Source organism: Phaenicophaeus curvirostris, chromosome 2 (genome assembly GCF_032191515.1).
Source record: "Phaenicophaeus curvirostris isolate KB17595 chromosome 2, BPBGC_Pcur_1.0, whole genome shotgun sequence".
NCBI classification, from domain to species: Eukaryota; Metazoa; Chordata; class Aves; order Cuculiformes; family Cuculidae; genus Phaenicophaeus; species Phaenicophaeus curvirostris.
In genome coordinates this window covers 29,770,051-29,784,506 of record NC_091393.1, presented here as the reverse complement: position 1 = coordinate 29,784,506, position 14,456 = coordinate 29,770,051, and the positions used below count along the sequence as shown (strand labels likewise).

The 14,456-nt window shown below is 41.6% G+C and overlaps 1 protein-coding gene across 1 annotated transcript in view; it reads right to left on the bottom strand.

The window, feature by feature from the left end:
• The window catches only part of RNF144A (ring finger protein 144A), a 58,846-nt gene that overhangs the window by 20,763 nt on the left and 23,627 nt on the right, over window positions 1-14,456 (bottom strand). The window contains exon 2 of the mRNA XM_069851601.1: window positions 5,816-5,961. Within this exon, the coding sequence (XP_069707702.1) occupies window positions 5,816-5,950 (135 nt within the window). The 5' untranslated portion in view covers window positions 5,951-5,961. The remainder of the gene's footprint in view (window positions 1-5,815; window positions 5,962-14,456) is intronic.

Here is a 14,456-nt window from a genome sequence, read left to right as displayed (position 1 = left end):
GAGCTGAAGGCTCTGGATCAAGTTCAGTTTTCACCCAGGGTCTGCAGTTCCCAACTCTACATTAATTACTCTGTAAATAGGCACTTTTATTATTTAAACAGGGAGTTTTATCATCACAGCACCTACAAGACAAGTCAGAACTCATACAGCCACGTGAATCGCTACACAAACACCTAGTGACCCCTAAGCACGAAGCCTCCACTGACACATCACGCGTCAAGATCAAGTTCTCTGCTAAGGTTTGGCGGAAATGAGCACATAGAATCATAGAATCACAGAATCACCAGGTTGGAAAAGACTCACCGGATCATCGAGTCCAACCATTCCATCAATCACTAACCCATGTCCCTCAGCACCTCATCCACCCGTCCCTTAAACCCCTCCAGGGAAGGTGAATCAACCACCACCCTGGGCAGCCTCTGCCACTGCCCAATGACTCTTTCCGTGAAATTTTTTTCCTAATGTTCAGACATGGAGCAAGCTCTAAGCTGGTGGGAAACAGGAAAACATTAGGACTGCTAAGAAGTTCCCAGAGCTCTATAAAAAACCCAGAAACTATTAGGACTCCTGTTCCCTCCTGTTTCCAAGCAAACAGGGCACCTCCTCTTTGGAGAGGTGGGGGAATAGCCTGGCCTTAGCCCAGTGCTTCCCTGCTAGGCAGCTTTCCCTTGGCCAGCAGGGACAAACTGTGGCGGATGAGGCAGGCAGCCAAGCCCACCCGCTCCCATCCCCGCTGCTCCGGGTATCTGCCTTGCCCCAGGGAAAGCAGAAGCTGACGCTGCCCCACTTACATAAAGTAAATTCTGCTTTTCTCGTCTTTCAACTCAGAGGCCAGCAAAGCTCTATGTGCTTCCAGTCAAGCATGACAAGAAAAGAAAAAGATGCATGATGTCAATCACAGGCAGGCTAATGATATTTGCCTTGCTGATCACAGGGTCTGTGGAGAAGCTCAATTAGGGGAATGACTAGAATTAAATAGACATGCACAAACAGTCATGATTAAGCAAATGCAGTAATCCTGGTTAAGAAGGGCTAGTGATAGCAGCAGACTCTAGCACTATCCCTCTGTCATGCTACTTGAGATAGAACACGCTTAGATACAGACTTAAATCACAGTTCCACCAAACTCAGAGAGACACCTAAAGGTCCAGGGAATATTAACAAGGTGTCTCAAGGGCTTAAGGTGCAAATGCACTAAGTTCAAGTGTCTACTAAAGGTGCAAGTGTCTACTAAACAGACACAAAATCAGCATAGCAGTATTTGTCTGGAACACCACAAAGCTGATCTACATGGCAACAGCTCACCAACTGGAAATCACAAACAAGCAGAAGATGGGTCTTAACATTGAGTTTGTTGTTTTCTTTTTGATTGTAGGACCTCTCTCTCTCATACCTGAATAGCACTCTTTCCTTCCATCAGTAACAATTTGGTTTGCAGATGACAATAATCAAAATAATTCTTTCCATCAAAGCCAAGTCCTCTCTCAGGCTTCATATTTCTCTAGATATTTGCTTGTCCAGACTGCCTACCAGTCTAACTTTCTTTTTAAATTTGAGAAAAGTAAACAACGAATCCTCTGGTACCAGAATGACAAACACTGCATAAAATATTGATGAGGAACAATCTAATGTGAAGCCAGGAGAAGCTTATCCTGTTTTGAGTAAGAGCAGTGGCATCACTGGACATACAACATGACGTTTGGTACTTCTATGTGTACATTTTATACAAATAATTATATATGTATACACATATACACATGATCCTGAGTCAGGATCAGCAACTAACAGATGGGATTTCATGCAAGAATAGCAACTGGAACACAACCTGTTGTAACTTTGATACACGTGCATTTGGTAACACAACAAGGGAATATCCTGTCCTTTAAAATACCTGAGAATTTCATCACAGATTGTAAAATGAGCAGAATTTCAGGCAGGAACCGGACTAAAATTGCTCCTTCTCCCTCTCTCCTCACCCCTAAAAAGTCAAAGGCTAAGTAATACCTAAACAAATGTGGTGTAGTAACTAATAGAAAATGAAATAAAATAACACAAAAGCGATGCTGTGTTTGCCATACTCTCCCTCTCCTTCCATAAGGTAAGTGTTACAAGGAAAAGCTTTCTGAAGAAAATGGCAAGATCAATTCTTTCTCCTGCAGAAGCAACTGCTAAGTGGCAAATTTGAGGTTTAAAGCTACCAGCTAACTGCTGTGTGCTAGGTAAGTAGGAACACGTGATTCAATAAAAAAGAAATTTGAGTGTTTTGGCTCAAAACTTGACAAGTGCATTTAAGATCTGTTCTGTTGCCGACACGGTTCCAGAAGGAAAGAGATATTAGTTTTCCCTTGGACAATACTCAGAAAAACAACCAAACAAAAAGCCAGCAGCAGATAGCTAGCCTTCCTTTCTACTCTCTTGACTTCTGTTCCTCTGGCACCTCGAGCAGCCCAACAACCGGTACATTCCTAATGGATGAAACACACAAAACTTGAAAGCTCACAGCATTGTGTGCGCATTAACGATTATAATGATAAAAGCCATAATGGACCATTGTACTCATAGCCACAAGCAGCAAAATAATACGAGGGGAAATTGTAGCATCTGTGCCTTATCAGCAGAGGAGTGGCAGTCTGCTCTGCTCAATTCAAGCACAGCTCTGCCAGGGAGCAAAAGGAAACAGCGTCCTCATTCTATCCTTCTGAATAGCAATGTTGTGTTATTATGTAAGTGCTGGGAAGAGACAATCCCTCACGAGATCTTTGCCACAGCACTGCAATGGTTACAAAGAGTGAAGACTTGCACGCAGAAATGTTATAGGACTGAGAAATCTGCATGTTGATCTAAATTCTGCCTACACACAGCAGCGCTGCACTCGAGACCTCTGGGTAATACACGCTCACGCTGCCTCAGCTTGCTGCAGCTTAGACAGAAGGGCTAGGATGGGGAGCAAGAGCAGCAGCAAAACCAGCTTTCACACTTGTAAGAGACATCCCTTTTCTGCTCAAACCACTACAGAGGCCATCAGCTACCTCAGATCATGTACATAAGAGGAAGAATCCAGAACAAAGTTATATACTGGTCCATCAAGAACAAAACAGAGACAGTCAGTATTTCTCCACTTGTAGTTCCACTTCACCGAGTACAATGTGATGTACTGGATCCATGGCATGTAAACTCCATCCAAAGTCAAGTCTAAAGGATATTTGAGATGCTGGAGAACAAGGGTTGAGGAGGAGCAGAGGGAACTGGGGTTGTTTACCTTGGAGAAAAGAAGGCTGAGGGGAGAACCTTATCACTGTCTAAAACTGCCTGAATGGAGGTTGTGGCGTGGTGGGTGTCGGTTTCTTCTCCCAAGTGATAGGACGAGAGGGAATAGCCTCAAGCTGCACCACGGCAGGTTCAGATTAGACATCAGGAATAATATATTCACCGAAAGGGTTCTCAAGCACTGTCAGAGGCTGCCCAGGAAGGTGGGTGAGTCCCCACCCCGAGGGTATTTAAAAGAGAGGTAGATGAGGTGTTCAGGGATCTGGTTTACTATTGGACAGGTACAGTTGGATTCAATGATCTCAAAGGTCTTTTCCAACCTAGGGATTCTACGATTCCTGTTGGTTCTCAATAACTTCAGATTTGGCTGTTTACAAAACACGGTTCATACTTAAGACCGCAACGATGAAACACCAAGTTTCTGGAAATCATCACTGGAGGAATCTCTGCAAAGTTGCCATGTTCTTCCTTAACCTTTGCCAATGGGCAAAAAGCCTTGCCTGGCTCATTAAGGGAATATTAAGCAATTTATTAACCTGTAGCCTGTCCTAAAAGGTGGAGGTGGCCTTGGGTTTCACTCATGCCAAATTCCTGGGCTACAAAAAGTTTATAGCTCATGTCTCCTGCCATTATTGAGATCAATTCTTATTTTTCCAACTCACCTTCCCCCCGCCACCCCACAACCGAAAGCAAGGGTAATATTATTTGCTGTTAATTCACAGGAAAGCTTTAGGGTAAATAATTTTTTCAGGGCATTCAACTGTCACCATGGTGAAGCTCATACCAATCAGACAAGGTACGCTGGTTCATTAAACAGGACAAAGCTGAAAGAACTATTCAAGACAATCAAATACAAGTGGTACAAATGGACTGATTATTCATTCCACCCGAATAGAGTATGAGACAAGAATCCAGTGTCACCACAGTAAGTTTACTTACGCCAGGTCCTACAGGCTATTGGCAAAGGTCGCACTTTAGTATCTATAACAGGTTATACCTTTTGAAAGAGCGGTTGCAGTCAGTAACCGCATCCTACCAAGAAGAAAGGGAAGAGTGACGGCAGCAAAACTTAGAAGGAATGAGGTGGAGATGAAAAGATTAACTGGTAACTTAACCTTTCTCCTGCCATTTAAATATTACTGAAATATGAAATCAAAATATTCTCTGCATCCAGGCAACAGGGAGAGACACAGAAAACGCAGCTGTAAATACTAGAACTGTCTATTGTGCAGTAGAGTGCAGTTTCACAAAGCCTACTATTCTGTTTTTCATGAAGCCTGTTATTTTATATATTGTTGCATGCTTGAGCAAACCCTGCTTTCAAAGTGTACAATGAAGCGATACTTATTTTTTAATTGGACAGGCAGCATTTACAACAGACCAGAGCTGTCTACCTGCCTGTGTACTAACTTTCTCTTTTCTTATCAACACTGAAGTTAGTTGTGACAACTTCAAGTATTTCTGATATTAAATGTACACAGACGGAGCTGTTTGCATTGCTTCTTTTTTTGCTGTTTTCAGTAAGCTACAAGAAGCAGCTTTGTGGTCTGTTGGCAACCCCCTCTATTGCTTCTCAATAACCAGCAGAAATAAAAAAATTAAAACATGGTGATGTTTCCATGAAGAAAAATAACGCACAAAATGCTACTTTAAAAGACCCTTGTTCTTCAACATTAAGAAATAAAAGGACCTCTCCCTCCACCTAATTTTGTTGATAAGGACCTTCAAACTAAAAATCACCTGATCCGAAGTCTAAACCTACTTTTAGTTTATGACATGGCATTAAAGTCTTTAAGAACGCGTCCCATAAATTATATCCTTACCGATTTTACTGTAATTTTTCCACTGCTGAACCATCATTACAAGGTCATTTTCGTGTAACTGCACCCATTGCAAAACTAAAGGACCTAACATTTTCATTCCAATTCATTAGGGATGGAAACTATTACTTCTGCTTTTCTGTTTCTAAACTACTAACACCAATTTACTGTGATGATCTTTGCTATGTACTACTCTTATGTTAACCGAAGAGTGTTTTATCCTTAACTGACAAGATCTTTGTTATTCTAGGCACACATTTGTGCAATATGGTAATGAAAACTTGTTATGCGATTGCGATTTATTATGATAGGGTGAAATTAGAATCCATGATATAGTAAATGCTTTTCTAGTTGCAAGAGTGTGTGTGACTGTTCCAGAAAGACCTGGGGCTAAAGTTGGGGTTTTTTTTAAGAAAAAACAAAACAACCAAAATACAAGAAACAAAACCGCATCAAAAATCCAAGCTGTTAATAGATGAAAGGTAAAATCTGAATAACCTTGCTGAGGAGACAACTGCATAAAGCAGCACACAGAGGTGCTGAGTAAAAACTTTCTTTTTTAAGTGGGAAAAGGTTTTCTTGCATGTGTATCAAGAATATAGGAAAGGTATTTATTTCCACTGCAGCACAGACACTTCAGGGTGAAACCCGTTCAGCAGAAACACACAATTTCTGCAGTTAAAGTCATACATTGTTTTTTTTTAAGGCTGATAAAAAAGCAAACTCACCAGGGTACAGAAGATGCATTGGCATTGTGCTATTGTTGTCATCTGCTCCACGGGATATTCCCCAAGGCAGAGCTTGCAGGACACTAATGGGTCAAGTACCAAGTCCCAGGTTGGCCGATATCTTGCTGTAGTCATCGCAGAACAGTCTGGAAAAGAGCAGAAAAGCAAAGTCGTTCCATCATTGGCTTTTATTGATACTCAGTAGATTTCTGCTGCGGAAAGTCTCCTTGTCAGCTTCTGCCTGGTAGCTATTTGGGGAAAAAAAGAGCTATAAACAGCGCTGGCTAATGTGACGGTGTCAGCACTTGCAGTGGGCTGCACACGTGCGTATATAATAGCAAGCAGAAAGAACAATCCTGGATAATACACCCACAAAATGGGATCAGGAAACATCCTTAGGTCCTTGACTTTTGTGTGACATTATACCTGCAAAAACCTTTCCCAATCCCTGCCATTTTCACCACAGTTACAAGCTCTCCTTCACCAACACTGATTACCCATCGCTTAAAATCCATTCCTTAATACCCACAGCTCCATCTACCCAGGCAAGACTCAAGGTCCTTTGTGAGCCAAGACTCTCTTATGCCCCTTTTCCAGCCTGATAACACTGCAACTCACAAAGCCAGATATTTTTGTTCCCAACAGCATGACAGATCAATTGGTTTGCTAAGTTAATTTTAGAAATAATGAATATTTTGAGAGCACTCAGAGTTTTAGCCTGCATTTTTCTCCCAACCCATGGTATACGCTGCTATCGCAACATTTTTGTGGTAACGACCAACTGGGGCAAACAAGAATACAAAGTGAACTATAAAAAGAGGCTACAATACCCTATATATCACTTTCAAGACAGCAGTTGGGTAGGATCATGCAGAGCATCTTCATCCCAGCCTTCAGGGCCCAGATGGAGAGTTGTCAAATGACTAACCAGAAAGAAAATCATCTCGCACACACCAAATGTATTCCCCACAAAGAGGAAAGCTCATTTACAAGTTACACACATGGGTAAAAAACCAAACCAAACCAAAACCCCACACTCCCCCAAACATCTAGGGTAATTTATGTAGTATATCCAATCTTAAGACCATATTTACTCATATTGGTTTGTCACTGCGATACTGATCTTCCAAGTGTGGGAAATTCATATCCTGAGGCTGATGATTTTATGGTTTTTAGACCAGGTTTAGGCAGATGTTCAAACAAAATATGCTTTTTTTTTGCAAAATATGCAAACCAAAATCCTGGTGAAGACGTAATTTTATGGCAAAGATGTAAAATCTGACACATTTCAGACTAAGATCTCCAATATATTGATACAAATCAATCCAGACAAAAAAAAAAAAAAGGGCAATTTTATGTATTCCGTGTGGGTTAATAAGTGATGAGAAAAGAGATGATATCAACCTTCCAGCTCCAAGGTCTACGCTTGTTCCCTGACCCCCAGGATTCTGAAGCTTACTGGTATCACTGTGGAAATTCCTCTTTCGCAGCACAACTATGCTGCCGTAACACCTCACTGAGAAATATTTCTCTGCTTTGTCTTCTGCTGCAAAGCAGGAGTGAATCAAAGTGAACTTCCTTCAATCCATCAGGCCAGCAGAAACTGGCTGCTCAATGCATTTGGCTGGTAATCCGCGAGGATTTCGGCCACGCTGATAATGGGAAGCAAATCCTGAACGCAGCTTTGAACAGCAGCAGAGCTATTTCTGCTCACCCCCTCCTTCCCAAACACTTTCTGCTGAGACAGGAATGTGTGCAGCAGAGGCTGATTGCCCCCATTCAGAGTGGTGTGTTAAAAACAAAAAATGCTTAGTTGACTCCTAAAGGCTTCCACCCCATGCTGCCAAAGAAAACAAGTTCCAAGTCACCAGGTAGAATCATAAAATCACCAGGTTGGAAGAGACCCACCGGATCATTGAGTCCAACCATTGCCACCAATCTCTAAACCATGCCCCTCAGCACCTCATGACCCACACCTTAAACACCTCCTGGGAAGGTGACTCAACCACCTCCCTGAGCAGACCGTTCCATTGCCTAATGACGCTTTCTGTGAAGAATATTTTCCTAATGTCCAGCCTAAATCTCCCCTGGCGGAGCTTGAGGCCATTCCCTCTTGTCCTGTCCCCTGTCACTTGGGAGAAGAATTAGTCTTCTATTTTTTATGTCACTTTTCCAAATAAAGCACAAATAGTCCAAGATAGCATAGCACCAGGCCTTTCATTTTAGCCTATTGAAGGCACACACAATCATTACAACCGCAATTGCACACTAAATCTATGCTAAAATAGTCTTTAGTTTTAACAACAAAATTTTAGATTCATGGAATCATTGAGTTGGAAAAGACCTTTGAGATCATCATTTCCAAGTGTACTTGTCCACTACTAAATCATATCCTGAAGCACCTCACCTACCTGTCTTTTAAACCCCTCCAGGGATGGGGACTCCACCACCTCCCTGCGCAGCCTCTGCTAGTCTTTGAGAACCCTTTCAGTGAAGAAATTTTTCCTAACGTCCAATCTTCCCCTGGTGCAGTTTGAGGCCATTCCCTCTTGTCCTATCACCTGTCACTTGGGAGAAGAGACCAACACCCACCTCTCTACAACCTCCTTTTCTGCACGGGAATAAATACCTGTTGTTCTTGGTGGCATTAAAGCAAGGCTCAAGAAACCTGGCACCCAGCCTTGGAAGATGCATACAGAAGGCCACCGCATCCCTGTGGAACATCTCTGCCAGGTGTCCCTTCAAAGGAGCACAGGGAACGAAGCTTTCTAAAGCACAGACTAAATCTTGCTTCATGATCACCTGGCACGCTGTCGCAACTAAATAAATTGTTTCTGTGGTTTTACATCACGGTGTTTAAGAAACCTTAAAAAAAAAAACCCAAACAAAATAAAAAGCCAACACCAACAAAAACGCAACACTCGAAAGAGAACAGAAAAGAAAAAACTAACTTCTGTCAAAATCAGATGAAGACTCCTACTGTTCCTAAAGCACCTGCGGTGTCTTGCTGCTTCAGATCGTATCCTCATGCTTTCCAGTGACTTGAAACGCTCCAGGAAGAATGTAAAGTAACGGCAATCAGAGAAGACAACAGAAAGGAGCTCTAGAGAAACAAATTACTGAAAAATACATACTGGTGTGCTCTCATGCTGAAGGGCACCAGTTACAGCATCAGCCATAGAAGATTTTGCTGTGATTTGGTCATCTGCTAGGAGGCCCCAAGAGATCCAGTGAGCAAAGGTGGAGAACAACAGACCAATCGACCTCCTGAACACACCTCCACCCAACTAATATTTAATTAATTAGAGATTTAGTGATTATCAACTCAGTATGAACATCAGGACTCCACAGGCCCTGAAAACAGATCCACAGAAACAGACTTAAAGATGCAGAAAACCAGAAGAGAATTTGATCGTCAGTTCAGGCTCCAAACTCCACCGCAGTCAAAGTCAGAGTCGTTCCCATATTCCTGCAAGATAGTGATCCATATCTAGTAATACTGAAATTGTAAGGAAAACGGTAATGCAGGTCATCATTTTTTAGGGCAGCAAAAGCTGGTGTCAGGAGGCAGAGGAAATAGCTTTAGTAATAGTTTGTTCGAGCAGCCTTTCCATAAGTAATCAATAAACTGACTAATGACTGCCAAATCCTACGACCATGTGCATGTCCACACAAAAAAGGAACCACTACATAAAGACACTCAAGTGACTCAAGTCTTGCTGCTGTAACAACATGTTAACGTATTTAAAACATGACCGGGAGATACACTCTGGTAGATGGGTCTGGAGGGGAAAGGAATCTTTCATTATTTCAGCACGACAATTAATTCATTAAGTGAATACAAACTGGATTTCTGAACAGTAACCTCTTAGTTTTTGGTCCACCTACACAGACTACATTTTCAAGTGAGAACAAACGGCTGACTTGATCTCTGCTAAGTCAAGAATAGAACAATTCTTTCTGTCCAGGCTTCAACAAGTCACAGAAAACAGTGAAACAGAAATAATGTGAAAACATCTGCGAAAAACTCTGGGAAAGCAGGAAATAATGCATCTCTTTTCCATGCAAGTCATTCAAGAAATTATAAAAGAGCACGATTTTTCTCCTTGTGCTATAGTCAATTATTTCATGGCACTGTACAGCCAAACAGCAAGTGTATTGAGTTAACAGTTTACAGACACACAATCAGCTACCTAAGAACACAGCGACTAGAAAATACGGTTGAATAAAATAGTCATACACAGCAACCTTTAACTGGTGGGTCTTTTTCACAAAGCGTGACCCAAACCAGAGCTTTCAACAGACTCTACATTTCAGATTCAGATCATGGATCTGAATTATGTTCTCAATAAACGGCTTCAGTCACCTCTCTTATCAGAAAACCAGTTAGCCATGGCTGCCTTAAGGACTTCTCTTAATCTGAATTTACCAACACGACGGAAAATGGCTCTTTTGGAAGTCAAAGTAAGGGATTTAACACTGGATTTCATTCCTGTTGTCCTTCTTTGTTTTCATCTAGTAGACTGGATTATTTTAAGTAGAGTTATTTTGACAAACGCATCTGCTATAGTACAGATATATTTGATATATTTATATATAAAATCATATGTATTTATACAGTCTAGGCTACACTTCTTCCCAAACGAAGTCAAACACATCTGTCCCAGTAGTTCAGTATGTATATTTTATATATAAAGCACACTTCTGGATTAGATTTATACTTTTAATATTTATAAATATCTAAAAATATAAAACTATAAAACTCTTCCCAAAGATTTTATGTACACGAAGGAGAAAAAAAGCACATATCTGAAGAGGAGATGTCTGCAGAAAGGCCGTCACGCTACATCTGGGACTGGCATTGCCTGCCACATCCATTCAGTGACTATTTTGACTGCGACCTGAACAATCCCGAGCTCTCCTCTGTGGCCACGGCTGCAGCTCACTGCACCTCCAGCAGCCCCAGGTCAGCAGGGACCAGGTTACGTGGTCTAGAGTGGTGGCTGAGAGCATCCAGGAGCAATCCTGTGACTTGGATTATTTGCTACCCCTTTGTCAGAGTTTGCATGCAATGCCATTTCCCCAGCTTTTCCAGGGTTTCTCCGTAGGATTCATATTTCCCTAGCAACATGAAGAAACCTCTATAACAGAATTGACCAGTTAGCAAGTATTTATTGTCTGCCTTGCCATTTGCTATGATGTAAATGTACCACAGACTGGTAAGACCATTTAAAAGTCCTTCTGTAAAACCAATTTATGAATTTATAAATTCACACGCCAGGACTTTACGGTTATAAAAGTTGGCTGGCAGACAGTGTCTCTTGTGCACCAATCCTAGTTAATTACTGGTGTCTGTCCCAGCACTAACTGTCTCTGAGCCTTCAGTCTCACAGAACTGCTTGGAGGGGAAGTAGAATAGCTCTCCCTGGTAGATGTCACTCAGAAGACTGGTTTTATGTAGATGATTTAGTGTTTAGAGATAACAACCTTAGAAGTTTGGTGCCTTCTTTCCTCAGGTTCTTAAATCCTGCCAAATGCCCACCCAACACTTAATGCTCACTCATAAATCTGAGCCACCAACAGCTGCTCAAGTCCAGCAGATACCACTTGTCTTCTGAATTCCAGACAAACCCGACCAGTAAAGCCATGTTCTCTCCTACAGCAGTAAAACAGACTGCAGTTTTCATGCATAAATCTTGTCAACGTATCAGAAACTTCAGCTTGTACAGAATACAGCAGAAAGTCATGTCAACACAGAGTCTATCGAGAACTCTTCAGGTCTGGCTTTAAGTCTTTAAACCAGATAATCAGCAACTCCAAGCTCACCACCTCTGCTCCTGTCTTTAACCTATTCCAGAGCCTGAGACCAGAAGAGATAAGAGAGCACGTAAAAGCTCAGAGCACTGTCAGCAACTTCAAACTCCTGGCTATTATAGTGTGTGGGCAACAGGCTTACTCTCGAGTTAAAACTTAATTATTACAGTCCACCCCATGGACAGGCACCACGTTTCTTTGCTCTGCTACCTTTCTGACAGGGCAAAACATCTTTTAAATATATAAAAATATATAATATATACAATATATACGCACAACTCTGTATATCAACATATACATGTACATATAACTATATATATAAACTCTGTATATCAATATATACATGTACATATAACTATATATATACACACCTATATATAAAAACATATACATGTATAAAGGTTAAATTCAAACATTCCAACAGCCAAGAAAAAAAGAATATAGAGCAAAACAACAGCTGGTTTCTCACTAATAAAAATGTACATGAAAAACAGCATCAAGAATAAAACCAAAAATCTAGTTGACTGCTTCTGAGACTAGTCACTGAGTTCAGGGAATTAAGAAAAAAAAATACTGCTTTGCTAAACACCTGACTAACAATTTATCTTATTTCTTTTCTTGAGAATCTGGAGCCTCATACCTGCCAAATTAAAAAAAAATAAAAAGAAGGAAAATTTATGCAGCTTGGTTTGATTGCAGCACAGATCATGAAAGATTTTAAATACTAGAAAAGTGATGGACAGCTTGTAAATCTCTGGATTTACACCTACAAATATATACCTTATCTATCAGATGCATGAGTGGGTAAAAAGGAAAAGGTATCATGGGGGCAAACACAGAAAAAAACCAGCTTTTTAAAGCTCCAGCTTCTAAAGAACACTACAAATAGACACGCCACAAGCTCATCTTCTATCCATGCAGGAGCACCTCAGAGGGCAAGAGCCTTTCATGTCTCCAAGAGAAAATACAGCTGCTGAATAATGTGGCAGAGGCAAAGACTTTTCTGACCTTGCATTTTCCCTTTTTGTGGCCAGCTCTGGTGCCACTGCAGATTCTCAAAATGCTGCCAAGCAGCAGCAACCTGAAATAAACCTGGGTGCGGCTGTTATTCCGACCCTGTAGGCAGGGGTGAAGGCATTTCAAAGAAACAAAAAAAAAAATCACTTCATTCTGAGTGAAAGAAACTTAAGGGAAAGAACTGGAAGATTGCAAGGTACGGAGAGAAACCCAAACACATAATTTAATAAAAAGAAAAGAGGAGTGAGAAGGAAGATAGAGAATAAAGGAAAGACGGGAGAAATGAGGAGAAAATAGGGAAAAAGATCTTCCTGGCTGTTCCTAGAAGAACAGTACGTTGAAGTGGAATTCCACTGCATTATTCTCAAGACATTCAATAATTTGAAACAAGCTAGGCCAATACGATGTGCATTTAAAAAGCATCCTCCCCCATGCCGAGCAGGACAATTCCAGCCCCATCATACTGGAGAAAAGTCTGGACGCTGCAGCCCACGTATATCACCTGGATCTCAAACTGGCATGACCAAAACATATTTTGCTCAGGGGATAATGAGCCTGCCCATCTAATTGCTTATTTTTAAGAGTCATGAATTAGATGGTTATTAAAAGTCCCCTTGAACTTTAATGCAATGAACCACTGCTTTTCAATACCAGGGCCAAGACCAAGGTACCATCTGTGTGCCACTGTGGCAAGCATTAAGCCTATGCAGAACTGTGGAAGATAAATCATTAACAGTTGAAATGTTTAACTCTGTAAGTATTTCAGAGACAGGAAAGACAGCTGCACAGAACATCTAGGATATAAAGAATTTCTCTGTATGAAGAGTGACACCCTGTACTCCATCACTCCTCTTATACCCAGGATTCAACAAACCAGAACCAAGACTACGTGACGGAAATAGTAGAGAGACTCTGAGATCAAGCACAGATTGAAACAACTTATTGGCATCAACACCAAAGGAACAAGAATTCAGGAATGCAAACAAATCTTTCCTCTCCACTGACAGCTGAATACAACAAAAGCGGCGCAATCTTTCTCAAAAGGAGTTGTGATATGAAGAGCCATTTCAGCAGATGCCAGAGACTTTCACTGAAAGAGCAACATCTCGTTGACTGCCATTTTTTGGTTACCAGAAGACAATCAGAAACAGTCAAACCAAACTTCCTGGCTGAGTGTTTTCAGATTTTGCTTCTAATGGAAGAAAGATGACGGCTACTAAGTTTTCAGATTTATAGAGCGTTCTACACTTTGTAGCTACCACCTCTGTTAACAGAATTCACGCTCAAAACCATGGGCTGCACAGATAGCATTCATCAGCCAAGGAAGGCAGCTCAGAACACAGTTAATTCCTACACCAAATGAACACAGCTAAGAAAATATGTTCATGTTTTCCAGCTATAAGCTGTCATCACTACAGCAAGGATGTTCTGTTTTGGCAGTGCTGATGGCCACACCAACTAGAGGTCTACAACGGGCTACACGTAACTCAATCACCACCTGCATTTAAAACCCCTTAAATCTGATTTCACCTCACCCCAATATGCCTCGCCCTCTTGCTGGTCCTAACTCTCCCACAAGGAAAGGAGCCTGGATGTGGGGCACTGGTGATTCGGACAGGGTGTGCTGGAGAGGACCACCAGTACCTCACCACACAGCAAGTGCGGGAGAACACACCTGGGGGTGCTAAGGGAGATACGGGCACTCTGGATCCAGCTACTCCAGTTACCAAGCAATTGGGAATGAACTCTGCTCCCTCTAAGAGGGCTGAAGGCTCAGCAGCTCAGCTGAAGGGCATTCACACCAATGCAC